This window comes from Monodelphis domestica, chromosome 3 (genome assembly GCF_027887165.1).
Source record: "Monodelphis domestica isolate mMonDom1 chromosome 3, mMonDom1.pri, whole genome shotgun sequence".
In the NCBI taxonomy this organism is placed as follows: domain Eukaryota; kingdom Metazoa; phylum Chordata; class Mammalia; order Didelphimorphia; family Didelphidae; genus Monodelphis; species Monodelphis domestica.
Genome location: NC_077229.1, coordinates 286,146,489 through 286,165,734, shown reverse-complemented (window position 1 = coordinate 286,165,734; position 19,246 = coordinate 286,146,489). Strand labels below are relative to the sequence as shown.

The window sequence follows — 19,246 nt, the reverse complement described above, 5'->3', positions numbered from 1 at the left end:
TTGGATCAACTGCCATCATAAATGGTTGCTGCTTTTGGTCATCTACACAATACCAGAACTTAGACAAATTTCGACTGATATCATCTTGAGCTGCCTTTATTCATTTAGTTTTGACCTTGATTTATTTGGATTGGAAATATTGTTTTTAAAAAAAACATGTCATATAGGTTGTCTACAATAAAACACATTTAACCCACTTCCCCCAAAGCATGTTTCCGAAAAGGATAGATACCTTGCACAGTGTCACATAGCTAGTTAGGACAAAGGTCTCCTGACTACTTTTACTATATTTTTTCTATATTTGCTATATTTTTCCCTTAAACACATCACTCTTACTTTTAATTAGTGAGAGAAAAGATAAAACAGAAGAGCAGACAAAATAGAAAATACAGGGCTACCTTATCTTTTGAAGCATAGCTTGGAGATCTGGGGCTTGTTTTACTGTATAATGAAAAAGTCATATTAGGATACTGGTGTCACTATAGTCTTGAAAAAAGCACTTAGTCTTTCAGAAAGTCAGTTTTTTTTTATCTGTAAAAGTAGGAAGTCAAATGCAACAGATGTTTACTAAATACTACTGTGTAAGACCCTGTACTAGACAAGTAGAAAGAAAAATTAAGGTACATGCCGTATCCTTAGATAGTGTATCATGAGACATGTATAAATAAATGATATACCACAGAATGTATTCATTGTGGAGTTAAGATTCAGACAAAGTGCTGAGGAATTAGAAGAAAAAGATGCTTTTACCTATAGGGGAGGATAAGGAGAAGGTAGTACCTGAGTTTGACCTTAAGAGAAGAGAGGAATTTAAACAGGATGGTTTGGTGAATAGATGGATAACCTGTCATATGGGGCTAGGGTGGGGAAAGTGAAAACATGGAAATGAAAAAGGGCAGATGAAAATAGTAGATACTTAATAAATGTTTGGTGACTTGACTTCTACAATTAAGCTTAAGTAATGGTGCTAGAGCAGCACAAGCTATGACCCTGAACTGACCTGAGGGTACACTACCACTTGCCACAATTTGAAAACACAAAGAGAGAAAAGCCACAAGCACCATAACTACATTACTCCAAATTCATTCTCCCTGCCCATACTTATTCCTGCTACATCCTTCCCCATCACCAAAATTTGGCCATTTTCTGACTACTCTATGTATCCCAGTATAAAGGTTAGTACACTTGCTTTACTTTACTTCTTTCTGGCAATCTTGGCATTGTGAAAGGATCCTGGTTATTTGTTATTCTGTATCCCATTTTTCCTTCATTTCTGAGATGATAGATACACATTATAAAGGACACTGAATGACAGCATTAGGAATTAATGTTTTATTCAGTAGGCAATGAGAGTTATCAATGATTTATCTGGATTAGGAGTGACATGATTAGAGCAGGGGCATTAGGAAGATTATTTGGCCACCAGACTAAAGAATAGATTGGAAAGGTCGGAATAGAAAATCATTTAGGCAATTATGGTATGATGAAAAAAAGGGAAGATCTAAAATAGTATGGTCTCAAGGGAAGTGGAAAAGTAGAGAAGATTCAAAAGATATCAGAGGTAGAATAAAAGAACTTGACATTTGATTTAATTGGGAGGGGGAATAAAGATGCTTATTTAATTGAATGGGAACATTAAATGTGACAGGTCTTAAGCCTGGGTAATCACAAGAAGAGTGACACCATCATCATAAATAGAGAAATTAGAGGAAAAAAAATTAAAGGCATAAAAATATCTGCTCTATTTACATTGTAGAATTGTTGGGAGAATCAAATGAGATAGTATATTAAATTTCCCCCAAACTAAAAAGCATTATGCACAGTCAAGTTTGTATTATTATGATCATTAACCATGTATTGAGAAAAATGTATATTTAGTGTATATCAGTGAATTCTTTTACTCTAGTAATGGACACATTACTTTGTTTTCAGGTCATGGACAAATACTGTTTGACAGTAAAAGTACAAGACATGGATGGTCAGTATTTTGGTCTGTGGACTAAGTCAACTTGCACAATTACACTTCGAGACGTGAATGACAACCTGCCAGTTTTTCAGAGAAGCTCTGTAAGGGCATATCTTTCCCAAATGTAGCCTCTCATGCAAATGTTGAATACCAATGTCAAAAATTACTACATCCCATTTTGAGTCATACTGTCTAATATATAATATAATACTAGATTTAACATAGAGGAAAATAGTGACAAACTTGGGTAAAAATGAGAAAGGGTTAGGTTGATATTCAGATTATAATAATGAGTAAGAGTTAAGTTGACATTTGGATTCCCACTGGTGTTATTTCTCCATTATAATGAAAATGAACAGTGTCAGTTTCAAATAGGGCAAAACCTAGACAATTTTTCTCCTCTCTTGCCTTTCCATATATTTCCCTCCTTCTTTTACTGTCTTCTCCATAAAGTACTTTTTCTACCATAGTTCTGCTTGCTATGAAGCAAAGCATCTGAAAAAAATAATTCTGAATCAAATGTAAGAGCTGTGTGGACTGTGTCTTATGCATAGGTGGATAATCTGGGAAGAAATAATTTTTGGTGAGAAGCTTGTCTTGCTTCTTGAGACCATATAGCTCTATATACCCATTTATTCTAACACATAAGACTAGCCTAGTCTGTTAACTCATGGATATGTCCACAATTTGAATTAATGCTTTATATGGTATATAGAGAGAGAATCGGGAAGTAAGGGAAAATTACTTTCACTTCATTTATGTGATAGAATCTTTCTATAACAGTATTTAGTAATAAAAATGTTTTTTACTTAATTTTTTCAGTATATAACAGAAGTAGAGGAAAATAAAAACAATGTGGAAATACTTCGACTAGGTGTAGAAGATAAAGATTTGATTAACACTCCTAATTGGAGAGCTAATTACACCATTTTAAAGGGTAATGAAAAAGGAAATTTCCGCATTGAGACAGACCCCAAAACCAATGAAGGAATTCTCTATGTTGTTGAGGTAAGAATGTAAAACTTTTGAGTATAACATTTGGGAAGTAAAAAAATACCACATTTAGTACAGATTAAAGAGTAATTTTGATAGACATGGGAGTAAAATGTTCACATAAAGAATAAAATTATTATGTTTGAATCCTAAAATTTCAGACCTAAGAAACACTAGAAATGTGAAATAGGCCACTTAAGAATGAGTTTTTACCTCTAGAACCCTGAATATTTCTAAAAAATAAGTCATTTAGTACTTCATCAGACCATTCCATTTTGAATAGTTCTGATATTTAGAAAGTTTAAAAAACAAACATAGCAAATATACTTCCTTTTAGTATACACTTAGTACTCATTCTAATCTTTGGCACCATATGTTTGATCCTTCTTCCATAGCCTTTAATGGTTAAAGAAAACCATAATGTCTCTCCCAAGTATTTTATCTGGCCAAATTTCTTCAATTTGTATAATCATTCTTTATATGGCATGGCTTAGAATCCCCTCATCACCTTAGTTATCTTTAGCAGGTCTCATTCTGGGTTAGTTTATCAATATCCTGCCTAGACGATTACACTCAGAATAGAACACAATATATCAGATGTGTTTTGATGGTTGACAAAATACAGAGGAATTTGTTTGACCATTATAATTTCATTTGGGGACGGGGGATGGGGGGGCTCTGATTTCTTGATAGCTTTTATATCTAAGAAAAAGGAGCAACTTCACCTCGCCACTTCAGAGGACCATAGCCTCTAGCCTATAAAAAAGCTTTTTTCCAAAATGTGAGTTTTAAATAGCTTCCCAAAGTAAAAGGGAACCTAGGAACCCTTTCCTCCTTGAGAAGCTTATTGCTAGATCAGAAGGAAGATTTTCCCAATAAGGAATAGGGTAGCTCCTATAGCCCAATGAAAATTGACCTGAGCTGACCTCCACATTTAAAGGGACATTCTCTGTCACCTCTTCACCTCAGAGATGATTCCATGAGCTTGTCACTCACATTCTGTAAGAGCCTATGACAGAAATGTCTTGGCGTCCTTCTTATAAAATCAAAGAAGAGTCCTCGATTCTCAATCTTAGTAAAGATATAAACACTTGATACTTGAATTTTCACCTAAGGAATATATCCTTGATGAGTCTAGGCACAATAGTGTAGTGGAAAGAATATGAGATTTAGTCATTTTGGCTTAAATGCCATTTTTGCTGTTAATTACTACATATGTGACCTAGAGTGAGTCACAAACTTTGTGAGGGTCCTCAGTTTTCTTATCTGTAAAATCAATAGCTTGGACTATAATTTCTAAAAGTTCTTTCCAGCTTTTAAGCAGAAACTGGATTGTTCTTGCTACCAGCTAAGCTTGAGAGCCAAGGTACTAAATCAAACCTTGAACCATTTTTAGCAGATTTAATGGAGAAGTAAAGCAAAAGCATTTGTTTGCAATAGGAGGTGGGGAAGGAGAACATTTTTTATTCTTTGATATTACCACTCCTTATTCCCTTGTTATGAAAAAGGAAATTTGAGAGAATATAACCGCATTTATATAACTCAGAAATCCCTGGAACTTCTAAACTGGTTTAATCAACATAGACGAATAGAAACTGAGCTTGCATAGGTTTGACTCTGATTTAATGCCCTTGATTTTACAGGGACTGAATTATGAAGAAGCCCGCCAAGTGGTCCTGCAAATTGGTGTAACTAATCAGGTTCCATTTTGTGGACCTGGTGGTTCAAAGACTCCAAGCATAAGCACAACTACAGTTACTGTTAATGTTAAAAACCAAGATGAAGGGCCTGAATGCAGCCCTCGAATGCAAGTTATTCATGTGAAAGAAAACATAGGACTGGGGACACAGGTCGATGGTTACAAAGCCTATGACCCAGAAATTAGAAATAATAATGCCATGAGGTACAAATATTATACATTTAGTATATTTCTTAAGTTGGAGAATATAAAATGTTTATATTACATTCTTTAATGTTTCTAACATTTTATGAGATTCTGATTGTAATTCCTTATTAACAGATATAAAGCATTAACTGATCTGCGAGGATTATTCACAATTGATGAAGAATCTGGTAGAATCAAAATCCTTAGAAGTTTAGATAGAGAGTCAAATACCTTCAAAAACAAAATGCACAACATTACACTACGGGTATCAGATAGAGGTAAGGATGCTATTTTTTTTTTCTTAAAGAAATAAAATAGTACAGAAAAAGGAAGAGAAGAAATTGGCATCTATCAGCAGTACTTGCTTCTTCCACCCAAATCCTGCCTCTCTCCACTAGAGTAAAAGAGATTCCTATTTGTTAATAATTTATGCTCACTTCTAATTTAATGTTCATTATTAATGAAACTTGAAATTTAATCTATTTTTTGGATGTACTATCATTTAAACATAATATCACAGATATTTAATCTATTTTTTTCATAGTAAAGCAATTCAGCAAAATATTAAGCACTTATATGCCAAGGTACTGTGATTAGTGGTGAGAATACAGAGGTAAAAAACAAAATAAGAAATGACTTTCAATGATTTTAAAATTTAATGGAGGGAAAGAGAGTGGATAAGATATGTGTATATATAATTATGTGATAAATACAGAAAAATTCCAAAGAAGTGCTCTGAAGAATTTGGAAGGAAGTGATAATTTCCAACTTAATTGGAGGAAATGAGATCAGGGAAGATTATTGGAAGAGAGTGTCTAAATTGGTTCTTAAAGTAAAGGAAGATATTTTAACAGGGAATGATTGGGCTTGAACTTGTATAATTAGAATTTACTCCCCAGGACTCTTTCTCCCAGCATCCCATTTGCATATTTACATACTTACATAGGGAGCATATATTTTAATGTAGGTTCACCCTCTTTCTCTCTGCTCCTGGGAAGGTGGCTGTGGCGGTTAGGTGAGAGCCAGGCAGGAGAATTTTACTCATGTGGCTTTACTCAGGCTTTTACTTTTTTCTTATATTTCTTCAATTTCAAGTGATTACTAATAAATCTTATAAAATATAATACTTGGAGTTTTGGGATATTAATTTAAATTTTTAAAACTCCAGTCATGAGTAACACCAGGTATGAGCAGAAGCATGGAAATGAGAGGGCAGAATAAAGTCAGAGGGATTAGTCCACTTTGTCCATAATACGGAGTACCTGGAGTAGTGAGACAGGAATGGAAAGGTAGATTAAAACTATATTGTGGAGGCTCCTGAATGCTGAGACAATATTTGGTAGGTAGTAGGGAGATTTTTAAATATTTATGAGATGTCAGAGAAAGCATCCAGAAACATTACAATATTAACAGTATGAAGAAGCATAGAACTAGTTTAAATATCTTAGTAAAAAAGTCAAATTATTCAGTGAAAATGTGGAAAATCAATACCTTTGTTATTATAAAGCTAGATTTGGTTTAGTTAATCATGTCTCTCTTACTATTAATTTTGATCAGAAGGTCCACAGCAAGTAATTATTTTGGGTTGATGTGTTTGTGGAAACCTTGTTTCGAAGTAGATCTTTCCCACAGGTACACAATAGGGGATATCTGTCCTTTCCAATCCACAAGGATTTATTGAATACTTCATATGTGCTAGGTACTGTGCTAAGTTCTGAAGATAAAAAAACAAAAGCAAAAATATTTCTTACCTCTTTGAAGCTTGCATTCCAAAAGGGGCAACGTAATACTAAGGACTTGATATCAAATAAATCATACCTTTAGCCAAAGCTGTCATACTAGAAAAAAAAAATACAGCAACTTAAGAATCCCTTAAACACTAAAAATAATAAAATTATAACTTCAGCTTTCTAAGAGTGATGAATGTATGTATGTTGATTCAACATGGCATCTCAATATGAGTATAAACATACAGTACCAAAAATTTCATTGTTGTACCATTAATGTGAGCCCTAGAATTAATGTTAGTTATAAATAACTTTAATTAAATATAAATTTTGTTTGTCCTCTAAGACTTTAGACTCAGAATGATTTGTACACTTGCATATTGAGGAAAAGTATGTCTTGAAAAATAATAACTGACAAGGGTGCTTAAATTAATGTTTGGGTATCAAACTTTTAAGTTAAGGAAAGCCATAGAAAAAATTTTTGAATGTCAATAATATTATTAAATATTCAAGTGAGAATAATAAGAGATTTCCAAGAAGGTTTTTACCACCACATCCAGGAAAAACTTGTGTAATAAATTACTAAGAATTAAGTGTTTGAACAAATATTCATAAACAAAACTTTTAAGACACTAAACATGTTAAAAGAATAGAGATCTAAAATGAGCAATCATATGTTGCCACAAATAAAATTTAATTCATTATTTAAATATCTAAATATTTTTTAATATCTTCTTATGTTATGGATGAGGAAGCTGAAATCAAAGAGGTTATGTGATTTGTCAGTGGTCACCTAGTGGCTGACCTCAAACCAAAATTTCTAGTCGTATTTTAAAATTCTACCTGCTTCTGCCATATCTGACATCTATAATCTTCTGACCTTTGGTTTCAGTATTGGTCATTTCAGTTTTTCTTAGTTCAGTTGTCTTCTGGTAATGTTTTTATTAATCTCTTTGCCATAACTGTGCATTTTTTCTGGTTCTGCTTCTTTTCCTCTGTTTTATATTCACTCTCTTTTTAATTTTATATCACTAGTGCTTTGTGTAGTTCCTTGCACATAGTGGAACACTGAATAAATGCTCATTGGTTCTTACCAGACTTAGTGAATTTCTCTGAATTTCTCATTTGGGTGTTTCTTATTACCTCAATGTTCCCCTCCCAACCCACACCATCCATTGCTACCTCATGTTTGTCTTGATATAGTTCCCTGAAGTAAATGGAGACATTTAGAATCATTCCACTGAATTGCAATTAACTTTGGAATTTTTTTTCCCTTAAGATTGTCATTGTAGCATTTAAATAGTTGAAGATATCATCAAAGACTTAACATTAAGAGGATTGGAAGTATGTGATAATCATTAAATCTGGCCTTTTGTTAATCTTGTTGCTCTCCTTTTCTGAAAGAAATACAGAATATTTCAAAAGTCATGGTGCTGTTTTAAGCCATAAAAGCTTATAATGGCACCCAGACTTTTGAGATGCTCTGTAAAAGGGCTGCCTTGAAATGGAAAACTAGTCACAAAAGAATTTATATGTTTGTTTGGGGGGGGTACGGTTCAGGGTGTGAGTTGTGTAGTTAAGCTTCTTTTCATTGCTAGGCTACTAATAACATGCTGAAAGGATATGGAAACAGATCATAAAATTATAACTGAAAGTGATGTCAGATATAATATATTTACAGCTAAAAGGAAATTTAAAGATTGTCTAGTCCAGTGACTTTGACAGGAAGAAAGTAAGGGATGAAGTGACTTATTTAAGTTTTTCCCAGTTTTTCCTTGCCCTTCAATACATCCTGCTGCTACTAATCTTCCAAAAATTGCACGTTGATCAGGTTACTTTTTATCCATATGATAAAGTTCAGAACACTTAGCTAGTCATCAAGCCCCTTCCCCTAAACTTTTATAAACATTTGAAAATTATTCAACTGTCTGATCAAACTGCATTGCTTGTTTTGCTTTAATCCATTCTTGATTTTCCTCATGCTACTTTACCCACTTGAAATAATTTACAGCAGTGGGAGCAAAGGCAAATAGAAATGGGGGGTCATTAATCTATACATAAGGATCCCCTTGGGCTATGTATTTGACTTAGTTTTGTTGACTAAATTTTAAAATGTAATGTTATTTGTGTTTTATTGTATTCTTATTTATTCTGTTCAGTAGTTTCCATATATTTTAGTCTGATTTGGGCTGCATTTCATAGTCCTGTGTTTAACACTTCTGATCTTTAGCTTTGACTACTCATCCTTCCAGATCTAGCTCAAACTCCACCTACTCTATTAACTCTTCTGTGACCACTCCAGTCACAAAAAGTTATACCCTTCTCCAATTCCAATGGCAGGTATTGATTCATCTGACAATCATTTCTGTCTTATAATGAATGACTCTTGAGGGAAAAGATTGGGTTGTATGCTTTGTCTCTCCCACTAGAAAATGGCATTGTGCTTTGCACAAAGTAAGTGCTCAAATATGTTAACTGGATTTTGTTAGCCAGGAAATTATGAAATGCTAAAAGATACATTACATTATAATCATAAAAAGGGTTCTTGTGAATCCTAATGTACTCTCTAAATGTCAGATGCTGATATGTTGTTATCATAATTATTGCTACTCTATTCATGTGTCCTTAGATGGTAGATCATGTACTGGTACCCTGGGGATTGTCGTTGATGATGTGAATGATAACGGTCCATCCATACCACGAAATACAGTGATAGTCTGCAAAAATCGAATGGGCTCAGCAGAAATCGTTGCTGTGGATCCCGATGAACCAACCAATGGTCCACCTTTTGAATTCTCCCTGGAAGATCGATTTGGACGGGATGATACAATGTGGAGACTTAGCAGAATTAATGGTATATATCAATAAATAAATCATTTTAAAAGACTTCATTTCATGAAACATAATAAAAATAGCTAACATTTATATAGAGCTTTAAAGTTTGCAAAGCTCACTATAAATACTATCTCATTTTTATCCTAAAAAAAATAAACCCTGGGAAGAAAGTGCTATTATTATCACCATTTTATAGATGAGGAAATTTAGGTAGATAACTGTTAAGTAACACAGTTTTTTTAAGTTATGTGAAGCTGGATTTGAATTTAGGTATTTCTCACTCCAGGTCCAGAGTTCTAATCTCATCACCACTTAATTGCATCTAAATATTGATATCATTGTCCATTTTAACTTCCTTTTTACAGGACAAGAACAAGATATGCATAACATGAATAGAGATTAGGCAACATTTTCACTTGTTGTTCCATGAGGTTCCATCCTCCTTGACCTGGCTCAAAAATTCCTAAGGATTTTGTTTACTCTCCCTTGAATCATTCTGGTCTGATGAAAATAATCATCCTAAAACATGGATTTAATCAAGCCATTTTTAGTCTATTATTTCCTGTTGTTTCTCAAAATACAACCTACCCAGCTTAGCTTTTATTTTTTTCTTATTATTTATTTAAATAAATCCTTAATTTCTGTTTTAGAATCAATAGTAGTTGATTCTATACTTAGATATATCTATACCAACACTTAGAATAAATATTGGTTCCAAGGCAGAACAGTAAGGGCTAGGCAATGGGGATTAAGTGACTTGCCCAGGGTCTCGAGTCTAGGGTGTGTCTAAAGCTGCATCTGAACCAAGGACCTCACAACTTCAGGCTTGGCCACCTTCCCCCCCCCCCCCAGTTTTATTTTTTTCAATTACATGTAGAAACAATTTTTGACAATTGTTTTCTGATATTTTGCTATTCTGATTCTTTTCTTCCCTTCTCCCCTCCCTGAGGCAATAGTCTGATATAAGTTATATCAGTGCTTTCATGCAGCATGTATTTCTATATTCCTCATGTTGTGACTAAAGACACATATCACATATATGATTAAAAAAACTTCATGTAGGTGATTTATTTTCTATTTTTTGTGTGTTTGGAGGATTCAAGTAAATTGAGTGTCCTTTACTCCAGCATCTTTGTTCTCAGGACACATCAGCCAGCTTTTAAAGTTCTTCATCCATCTACCTCTCTAATCTACCTCTCCGAATCCTTTCATAAATTCTCCTTTTCAGCCAAAGTGGCCACTTGCTCTTCCATCTCTTTGCCTCCATATAGGCTGCCCTGTCCCTTCAGAATGCATTCCTTCCTTCCTCACATTAGTTTCTCAGAATCCTTACTAGGCTTCAAGGATCAACCCAGCTGCCACATCTTAAGGGAAACTCCTTTGTCTCAGGTGTTTAATGCTTTCTCCACCCTAAAATTATCTCGTATTGATTTATATATTTAAAGATGGATTCATCCAGCAGAAGTTTCTAGAGGGCAAGGCTAGTTTTGTCTTTGCATCCCTAGCAACAAATGCTGTGCTGTACACATTTTTATTTTGGTGTGGCCCTGTCATTTTATTGTTTTAAGTATTCTTGGGGAGGAACCTCCTGCTCATAGTGTAGATCTTCAACTTTTCTACAACTTCAAGTCTTGGAGAGCTTCATGGCACCAAGATGTTAAGATATTTTCCTAGGGTTCCTCAACTAGCATGTTTCAGAGGGGAGGCTTGAACCTCAGATCTTCCTGATACCAAAACTGGCTCTCTCTACTGAATGTCATTCATATAATTTGCTTAATAACTGCTGTGGAGTTGAAGTAAATCAGAGGAACCTCTACATCAGGAAATTTTATTTTTTTAATTTAAAAAATAATATAATACATTGATATGTTATGATTAATTGTAATATAATATAATCTTAAATTTTAATATAAGTAATATATGTGCCATAACCTATCAACATTAATAAGATTTAATATGATAAAATAATAAAATAAAAATTTTAATTTTATCATAGAATTCCCTCATAATGTTTACACTTATTTTCTTCTTTCATCAAGTTGAGGAAGCTAGGTGGTACAATGGATAGAATACAGGGTCTGGAGTTAAGCAGATCTGAGTTTAAATCTTGTCTTAGACACTTATTAGCTGTATAACTTTGGTAAAGTTACTTAATCTCTGATGGCCTCAGTTTTCTTATATGTAAAATGGAGATAATAATGGCAACTATTTTATAAGAGTTGTTGTAAAGATGTAAGTTAATATATATATAAAGTGCTTTGCTGACTTGAAAGCACTATTAAATACTATTTCTATTATTATTACTAATGTTGATGATAAAAATAAAAATTAATAAATAGGTCATTTCAGAGTCTCAAATTCACCTTCAAAAGGAACTTTGGATATTTGTAGTAAAGAAAAGAACACTTGGGGCAATATTCTAGCTATTTTAAAGTCTTTTAGGGGCTCTTCTATGGAAGCAGGGTTAGACTTATTCTCTTTGGCTACAAAATGAAGAGGAAAGGATGGAAGTTACCAAAAAGCAATGCAGGCTTGATATATGAAAAAGAGGGTTATAAATCCCTTTGGAGCTTGCTGCCTCTAAGGGTAGTTGCTCATTGAAGATCTTTCAGGCAAAGGCCATGTGCCCATTTGTTAGCTATGTTGTAAACAAAATTCTTTTTTCAGGCATGGGTTGTACTAGAAGAACAGTGCTAGTGCCCTTCTAACTCTGAAATTCTTTGATCCATCCTGGGTCCTTTTATCTTTTTTTGCATCCTCATACTTGTATTTGGTCTGATCTCATTTGAAGTATCATTATTGTAGCCAAGAGTGATGAGAATTCCTGAGAGGTATAGATGTTTATCTGGATGTTTTATAAAATGCACTGCTTTTCTTTTCTTTTAGATACTGCTACCCGTTTATCCTTCCGTAATGATCCTGCATTTGGGACATATGAAGTACCTATCATAGTTAGAGATAGACTTGGCATGTCTAGATCCAATTTATTAAATGTTAATTTATGTGACTGTATTACTCCAAATGAATGTACAAGTCGTACAGCTACAGTGCGTGGTGCAAAAGATGTAAGCCTTGGAAAGTGGGCCATCCTTGCCATGATCCTGGGTGCAGCATTACTGTCTTGTAAGTGCTTTTATTTACTCTAAGTGCACAAAATATCCCTAAAAATAACTAATTCATTCTTAGAGTTAGTATTACATTTAAAGTGTACATATAACACAAAAACTATGTAGAGTTGCTGAATATGTGGATAACATAATTTATACTGAGAACAAAAATGATTGTTTTATATTCCAGTGTCCTATAGCCATCCATTTCCTGAACATGCAATTAAAAGTATAAAAAGTACAAAAAAATATAATGTCTTTAGTTTGAGAACAATATCATTTGCCATTGAAGGCAAAATCATCTTATGCTTTGAATTTATTTATATAAACAAAAGATGAGAAATTTTCAAGATCTTTTCCCTGATGGAATTCTTTTGTTTAAATATGAAAATTATCCTTAGATTTTAATCTGAATATCTGTGAAGAAATTCTGATTTTAAAAACTAAACTGACTCGAATCATATGAAATTTTCAGCCATTAGCAAGGTATACTTTCATCTCATTGTTCTCTGAGACCCAGGTCTTAAGAAAATAAGAGTAGACTGAAGTCGCCCAAGTAGTCAAGTAGAAATTAAACATTCATACATACTATTTTATATGAATTACTGGAGTGGTTCTTTTCTTCCTGTAGGTATCCTATTTACATTAGTTTGTGGAGGTGCTGGTTCCTCCCCTGAAAAAAAAACTTTCCCTGATGATCTAGCTCAGCAGAACCTTATTGTATCAAACACTGAAGCTCCTGGAGATGACAGAGTGGTAAGTGGGTTATATTTTAAGAATAAATATTTATCTCCAAAGGTGTTTTTTTTAATATGAAAGTCTTATTGATAACCAATCTAGTAATGTATCATTGGGTGTGTGCACTACATACTTAATTTTCATAATGTCATTATTTAATTTATAATATCATTACTTAATAATAAAACAATCCTCAGACATTTCACTTAACTATTTAAAGTCCTTCTGAAATTCTTCTTTGTGGTGCGGAGATGGCCTAGAAATTTTGAAGACTATACATAGATTGTTATTGAGCACAAGTTCTGTCTCATTCTGTCAGATTAGAAAGGCTTTGAATATGGGCTCAACTACAGACTCACAGGATCTTCCTATATTTTCTAGGAAAGGAGTTGGTAAAGTTGTTTATATCAAGGAACCAAAGGCAACTAGAAACTTTGATTCATAGGACACTTGGCCATTACCCCTTGCTAGGCTTATGATAGCTATGAGTGAACATTCAGATAATTACAGCTTGCTCACAGGTGGCAAAGGATGATAAAGTAGAGAATGTCAGAAGCCATTTCAAACAGTTGTTTACTTTGCTACCTGATGATGTCTATGTTAAGTTGAGCACAAAAATGAAGTTTTTATGTAAAACATTTGTGGGGCTTAAGAAATGAAATAAACTAAAAGCTGGCAGACTTAAGTTTTCTATTATCCAGTCTAAATACATCCAGTTCCTGGAAAGACCTACATGAACTGATGCAAAGTGAAACAAGCAGAGCCCAGAGAACATTATACACAGTAACTGCAATATTGTGGAATGATCAAATGTGATAGCCTTTGTTACTAATAGCAATACAATGGTCCTGGATCGTTTTGAGGGAGTTATGAAAAAGAATGCTATTCACCTCTAGAGAAAGAACTGTTGGAATAGAAATGCAGATGAAAACATATGATTTATGACTTGTTTGTTTGGGTATAGGATTTGGGGTTTTGTTTTTATAAGATTACTCACTTGCAGAAGTGAATAATGTGGAAATAAGTTTTGCATGATAATATATGTATAACCCAGATTGAATTGTTAGTCAGCTCTAGGAGGTGGGGAGGGAAGAAGGGAGGGAGACAACATGAATCCTATAACTTTGGAAAACTTATGTGGAAATTTGTTCTTAAAATAAAGATAAAAAAAGGAAAACAAAATAAAATAGTAATAAACCCATCCAGTTCCTTCAACTCATTAGCATATAACATCAATTTGAGGCTCTTTGTTGCCTTCCTTTGCATATTATCCAGCTAAGCAATGTCTCTCCTAAAATTTGTTGTCCAGATGTTATCTGACCAGGGCAATACAGTCACTGCTTTATTCTTGGACCCTAACCTTCTCTTAATGAGATCTAAGACGAATTTATATTCTTAGCTGAAATCTCACTTAACACCCCCACATTAAAAAAAAAAGATGAACTTCTGTGTAGCCCCAGATATTGCTTGTACTTTTAAAGCTGAGTCATTGCACCCAAGTATGCAACTTTACATTTATCCCTAATTAATAATTTGGCCCAAACTTGCTAGACTGTCAAGACCTTTTGGATTCTTACAATTATCCAATATATTAACTATTTATCTTAGCTTTGCATATTATTTCAAGCTGAGAAGAATGCTTGTCTGTGCTTTTATTCATCACTGATAAAAATCTCGAGTTGCACAAGCCTCAGCATGGATATGGGAGTGTCCTGCTGTAGAACTCTTTTTCAGTTTTCATCAAACCATTAATGACTACTTTTTCATTCCCCCATTTAGCCAGTTCCAAATCCACCTAATTGTGCTTTCCCCCAATCCACATATCTCCATATTGTTTTTTCACAAGAATAGCACCAGAGATTTATTAAATGCTTTTCTGAAAATCTAGGTAAGATATAGCTGTAAGCATTAGCTCTATTATCTAATAATTTTGACCAAAATTAAGTTCATCACAATAAGGCATTTTTACAAATCTCAAAATAATCTGAGCACTTATTATCTTTCTCAAAACTGTACTGAAGTATTCTGTTCTTATGCTGCTTTCATTTCTAAATATATCTTTTCCCTGTCTTACCCAACCAGCTATCATTTGTGATAAAGAATAAAAAAATAAAGACAAGACTAACACAAGACCTAACAACATGTATTCTTAATGGTCATATTGGTTCTTTAGGATCACTAATTCTTTTTCCTTGTAAAAAATTAATTTTAATGAATAAGAATGTTTTTTCTTTCCCTTCATTTGGATAAAAAAGAGAAAAATGTTTTAGATGTACAATAATCATATCTTTAGTCATATACCCTATCTCCCTATAATTTTGCCTAGGATTGAAGTCAAAGGCACTTCCATTTTTGAAAATCATAATATTATTTACCCTTGAACATATGGTCAGCAAGATGCATTTTTCCTTATCTTTTTAGTCATTTTCATTATCTTCTCCTGTTAGCCATTTTTGTTTTGTCCTTATTCTATCCAAGGATTTGGTAGAAAAAACATGTGGCAAGAAAATAGCAGATGCAAAATGATAATTGAACAGGACTGCCTAATCCCAGTTATCAGTTATCATTTGTTTGCCCTCTTTCAACAGTTTATCTTTGGTGGCAGCTAATTACTGATGTGGGAATTATTTCAGAGTAAACTATCTATGTCTAAATGGGCCATTGACCAGTAAGGGCAAACACTTACTGCCAAATGGAAAAAGGAATGGCTATGAGAAAACATTTAATATCATTCATAGTTCCTATACAACTTCTTTAAATTAGCTGTCAACTCGAGAAAATGGTAAATTATGAAAGTAAGACATTGATTATATTATAATTTTAGAGTTAAATTCAAAGTATCTTCCATGATGAAGATGAAGGAAAAAGTCACCTCAGGCAGCAAATATTTGATTTCTTTGCCAAATAAAGAGAAAATGGCAGTTAGGGGCAATGTTTATAAAAGTATAAGCCTATGATTCTAGAAATAAATTATTGTCTTGGAATTTAAATATTTATGTACTAGAAAATATAGCATTATCCAAATGACAGTTTTTATTTCATTTATCCTCTTTAGCTTAACTCCTAATCTCAAATACAAACTCTTCTATTTTCCTTCAGTATTGCACAAATGGATTGACAACCCAGAATATGAACACAGGTTGCCTATTGGCATCAGGTGCAAAAAATGGGCAAGAATGCTTTGAAATGATGAAAGGAGGACATCAGACTTTGGAATCCTGTCGAGGAGGAGGACATCATACTCTGGATTCATGCAGGGGAGGACACCACACCATGGATTCTTGTAGGGGAGGACAAGTTGAGATGGACAACTGTAGATATTCTGAATGGCAAAATTTTACTCAAACCCATCTTGGTGAAGTAAGTCTCTAATTTTTTATAGATAAGATAGAGTACATCTAAATTATCATTCTTTAAGACATAAATAATGAATAGTGGGTTTGTGATTCAGTAATATAAAATTAGCTTATATCATCCTTATTCATAGGAAAGTAATGTTTTCTCTTTTGAATTTTAGGTTTGGTTATATCTAGGAGAAAAAAATGATATGTTAACTGACCCACTTTATTTATGTCCTCCTTTTTGTATGTCCTTCTATTTGTAACTTTTTGTAAATGTTCCCAATTTGTAGTTTTGGGAATCAGAGCTTGAAATAAAGCATGGTATAGGTAGTATTTAGCCTACTTAGTAACTCTTACTTCTATTAAAAAGGTCTGAGCACAGGTTCTATCTCAGGATTAGTTATGTACTTTTTCTTTTTCTTGTGATTTACTAAGGAAACAGAAAAGATTATATATATATATATATATGTATATGCATATAAATATATAATTCTTTGCAAACCTTAAAGTACTTTTCAAATCAGTTATTATTGAAGAAGAAAATTTGTGCATGTTAATATGCTTGCATGTATATTGCCTCCTTTCTGATTATTTAAAGCATGCTAAAGACTGATTTTATAGTATAATTATGATATATAGACCAATCATGTGCATTTTTTGTATGTAGGAATCCATTAGAGGACACACTCTGATTAAAAATTAAACAATAAAAGGTAAATCAAAGAAATAATTTTTATGTTAATAAGCTTAGGTGTCTAAAAAAAATAATAATGTGTTGTTAATTTTCCGTTGTGCAGAAGGTGCAACTGTGTAATCAGAATGAAGATAAGACCCATGCTCAAGACTACGTCCTTACATATAACTATGAAGGAAGAGGCTCTGCAGCTGGTTCTGTAGGATGTTGCAGTGAGCACCATGAAGAAGAAGGGCTTGAATTTTTAGATCAGCTGGAACCCAAATTTAGGACTCTAGCAGAAGCATGCATGAAGAGATAACTGTCTTTTTAACAGTTCAATCCTGGGACATGGAGTGGAGTTGTGTTTTTTTGTTTTTGTTTTTTGGAGAATTCCAAGCTGGGATATTTTAAAACTTGAATACAACATATTGTAGGTTTTTATTCTTTATTTGAGAGAAGCTGTTTGGCCAAAATGCATATTCATATCTTAAATTAAGCATAAACACTTACCTATGGTCACACTAAAACAAAAAGTTACCTGTCTTCCTTAGAATTGATTCACAGATAGAAAAGTGAATGAATTCTTTACTATTAGACAGTAAAAGCACTTGGCAATTTGTAAAATTTTACTAGCAGTATTATAATATGGTCACATTTTGCTAGTTCATGAATGAGTATTCTGCATTAGTGAAAGTCTAGTATTTTTAAGTACTACAATTTTATTATTATCAGGCACTTAAAATACAAAATTTAGACTAGGTAAAACTCTTTTTAGAGGCCCCACTCTTAATGTTCACTTAGCTTATCAAATGTGTTCAGCATTGGTAATGCTTAAAAAGTTTTCTTTATTATTTTAAATAGTTTTTTGAAGTCTTGATAACAATTTGTTTAGCAGACCCATTTTGTGCAGTGCAAAGATAAGCTTCAGTTGAAGGACTATGTATCTAAATGATTACTTATGTACAAGTTTAATGGAGTCCAGGTATCTGATGATTGATAGGAGAAAAAATCATCAGCACTGGATCTACATTTCATTTTTCACCTGTCACAGAAATGTAGACTTCAAATATATTTTAGAAAATATGTGCATGTTTGTTCTTGCAGTATTTTTTCTTTTATATAATCTTTATATCTTTAATGCTATACTTTATTTAAAATATTTAGCCTAAAAATAGATATAATATGGGCTAGAGGAACCAAAAACTTCTTAAAATCTCCCCCCCAATACCTCCCCCCTTTGCCCTCTGAACTACTTTTGTTTTATGGAAAGCTGTGTCTTCTTGATGTTATGGAAATATGTTATTATAAATGTCTCAAATGCCTCTGGTGACTGTTTTGCTATGTCTTTTAGAGTCTTTAATTTTGCTATTAAAACTATAGAAATAAAATTTACTCTATTCTTTCAGTAGAATCAACTTATTTTTTTAATGGAGAGACAAAAACCGATATGTGGATATACAGAGTTAAAATTTAGTTCAATAATTTATTAAATGCCTTACTCTGTGGAAAACATTGTGATAAATAACAAAGTTAAAGGTAATTACATACACCCAAATTCCTTGAATATAGAGTTTGACAACAAAAAAAGAAAGATAAATATAAAGTCTTTTAAGAAAATATGCACTGAGAAAGAACACTTTCAACTAGGCTTATCAATGAAGGAATCATGGTAAAGGTAAATCTGTGCTGAGCATTGCAAAATTTGGATTTATGGAATAATTCCAGGGATAAAAGCCTGTGAAAATGCATGGAGAAATGGAGACAGTAGATCAAGGTCATGGATTAACCAGTTTGGAATGAGTATGATGGGTATGGAGGAGGAGTCAGTTGTTGAAAGTTGAAAGCAAATGAGATCGTGTTTTAATGTAGAGACAATGGGCAGTTCCTCCTGGTTTTTTAACAGATGTGTAACATAATCAGTTCTCTGAATGGAAATGGAAGATTAGTTTAGCAACTGTGTGAAGGATAGGTTGAAGAC

At 33.1% G+C, this 19,246-nt stretch overlaps 1 protein-coding gene across 2 annotated transcripts in view; it reads left to right on the top strand.

Moving 5' to 3' along the window:
- The window catches only part of LOC100031170 (desmocollin-2), a 46,532-nt gene extending 27,858 nt beyond the window's left edge, over window positions 1–18,674 (top strand). Inside the window, exons 8-17 of one of the 2 annotated variants that reach the window (XM_007487211.3) lie at window positions 1,933–2,067; window positions 2,789–2,974; window positions 4,603–4,862; window positions 4,980–5,122; window positions 9,201–9,425; window positions 12,293–12,529; window positions 13,145–13,269; window positions 16,351–16,611; window positions 17,260–17,305; window positions 17,390–17,525. In XM_007487211.3, the coding sequence (XP_007487273.1) occupies window positions 1,933–2,067; window positions 2,789–2,974; window positions 4,603–4,862; window positions 4,980–5,122; window positions 9,201–9,425; window positions 12,293–12,529; window positions 13,145–13,269; window positions 16,351–16,611; window positions 17,260–17,295 (1,608 nt within the window). In that variant the 3' untranslated portion in view covers window positions 17,296–17,305; window positions 17,390–17,525. Of the gene's footprint in view, window positions 1–1,932; window positions 2,068–2,788; window positions 2,975–4,602; window positions 4,863–4,979; window positions 5,123–9,200; window positions 9,426–12,292; window positions 12,530–13,144; window positions 13,270–16,350; window positions 16,612–17,259; window positions 17,306–17,389 lie in introns of both variants that reach the window. The other variant, XM_007487210.3, reaches the window with a different exon arrangement.
- The last annotated feature ends 572 nt before the right edge of the window (window positions 18,675–19,246 follow it).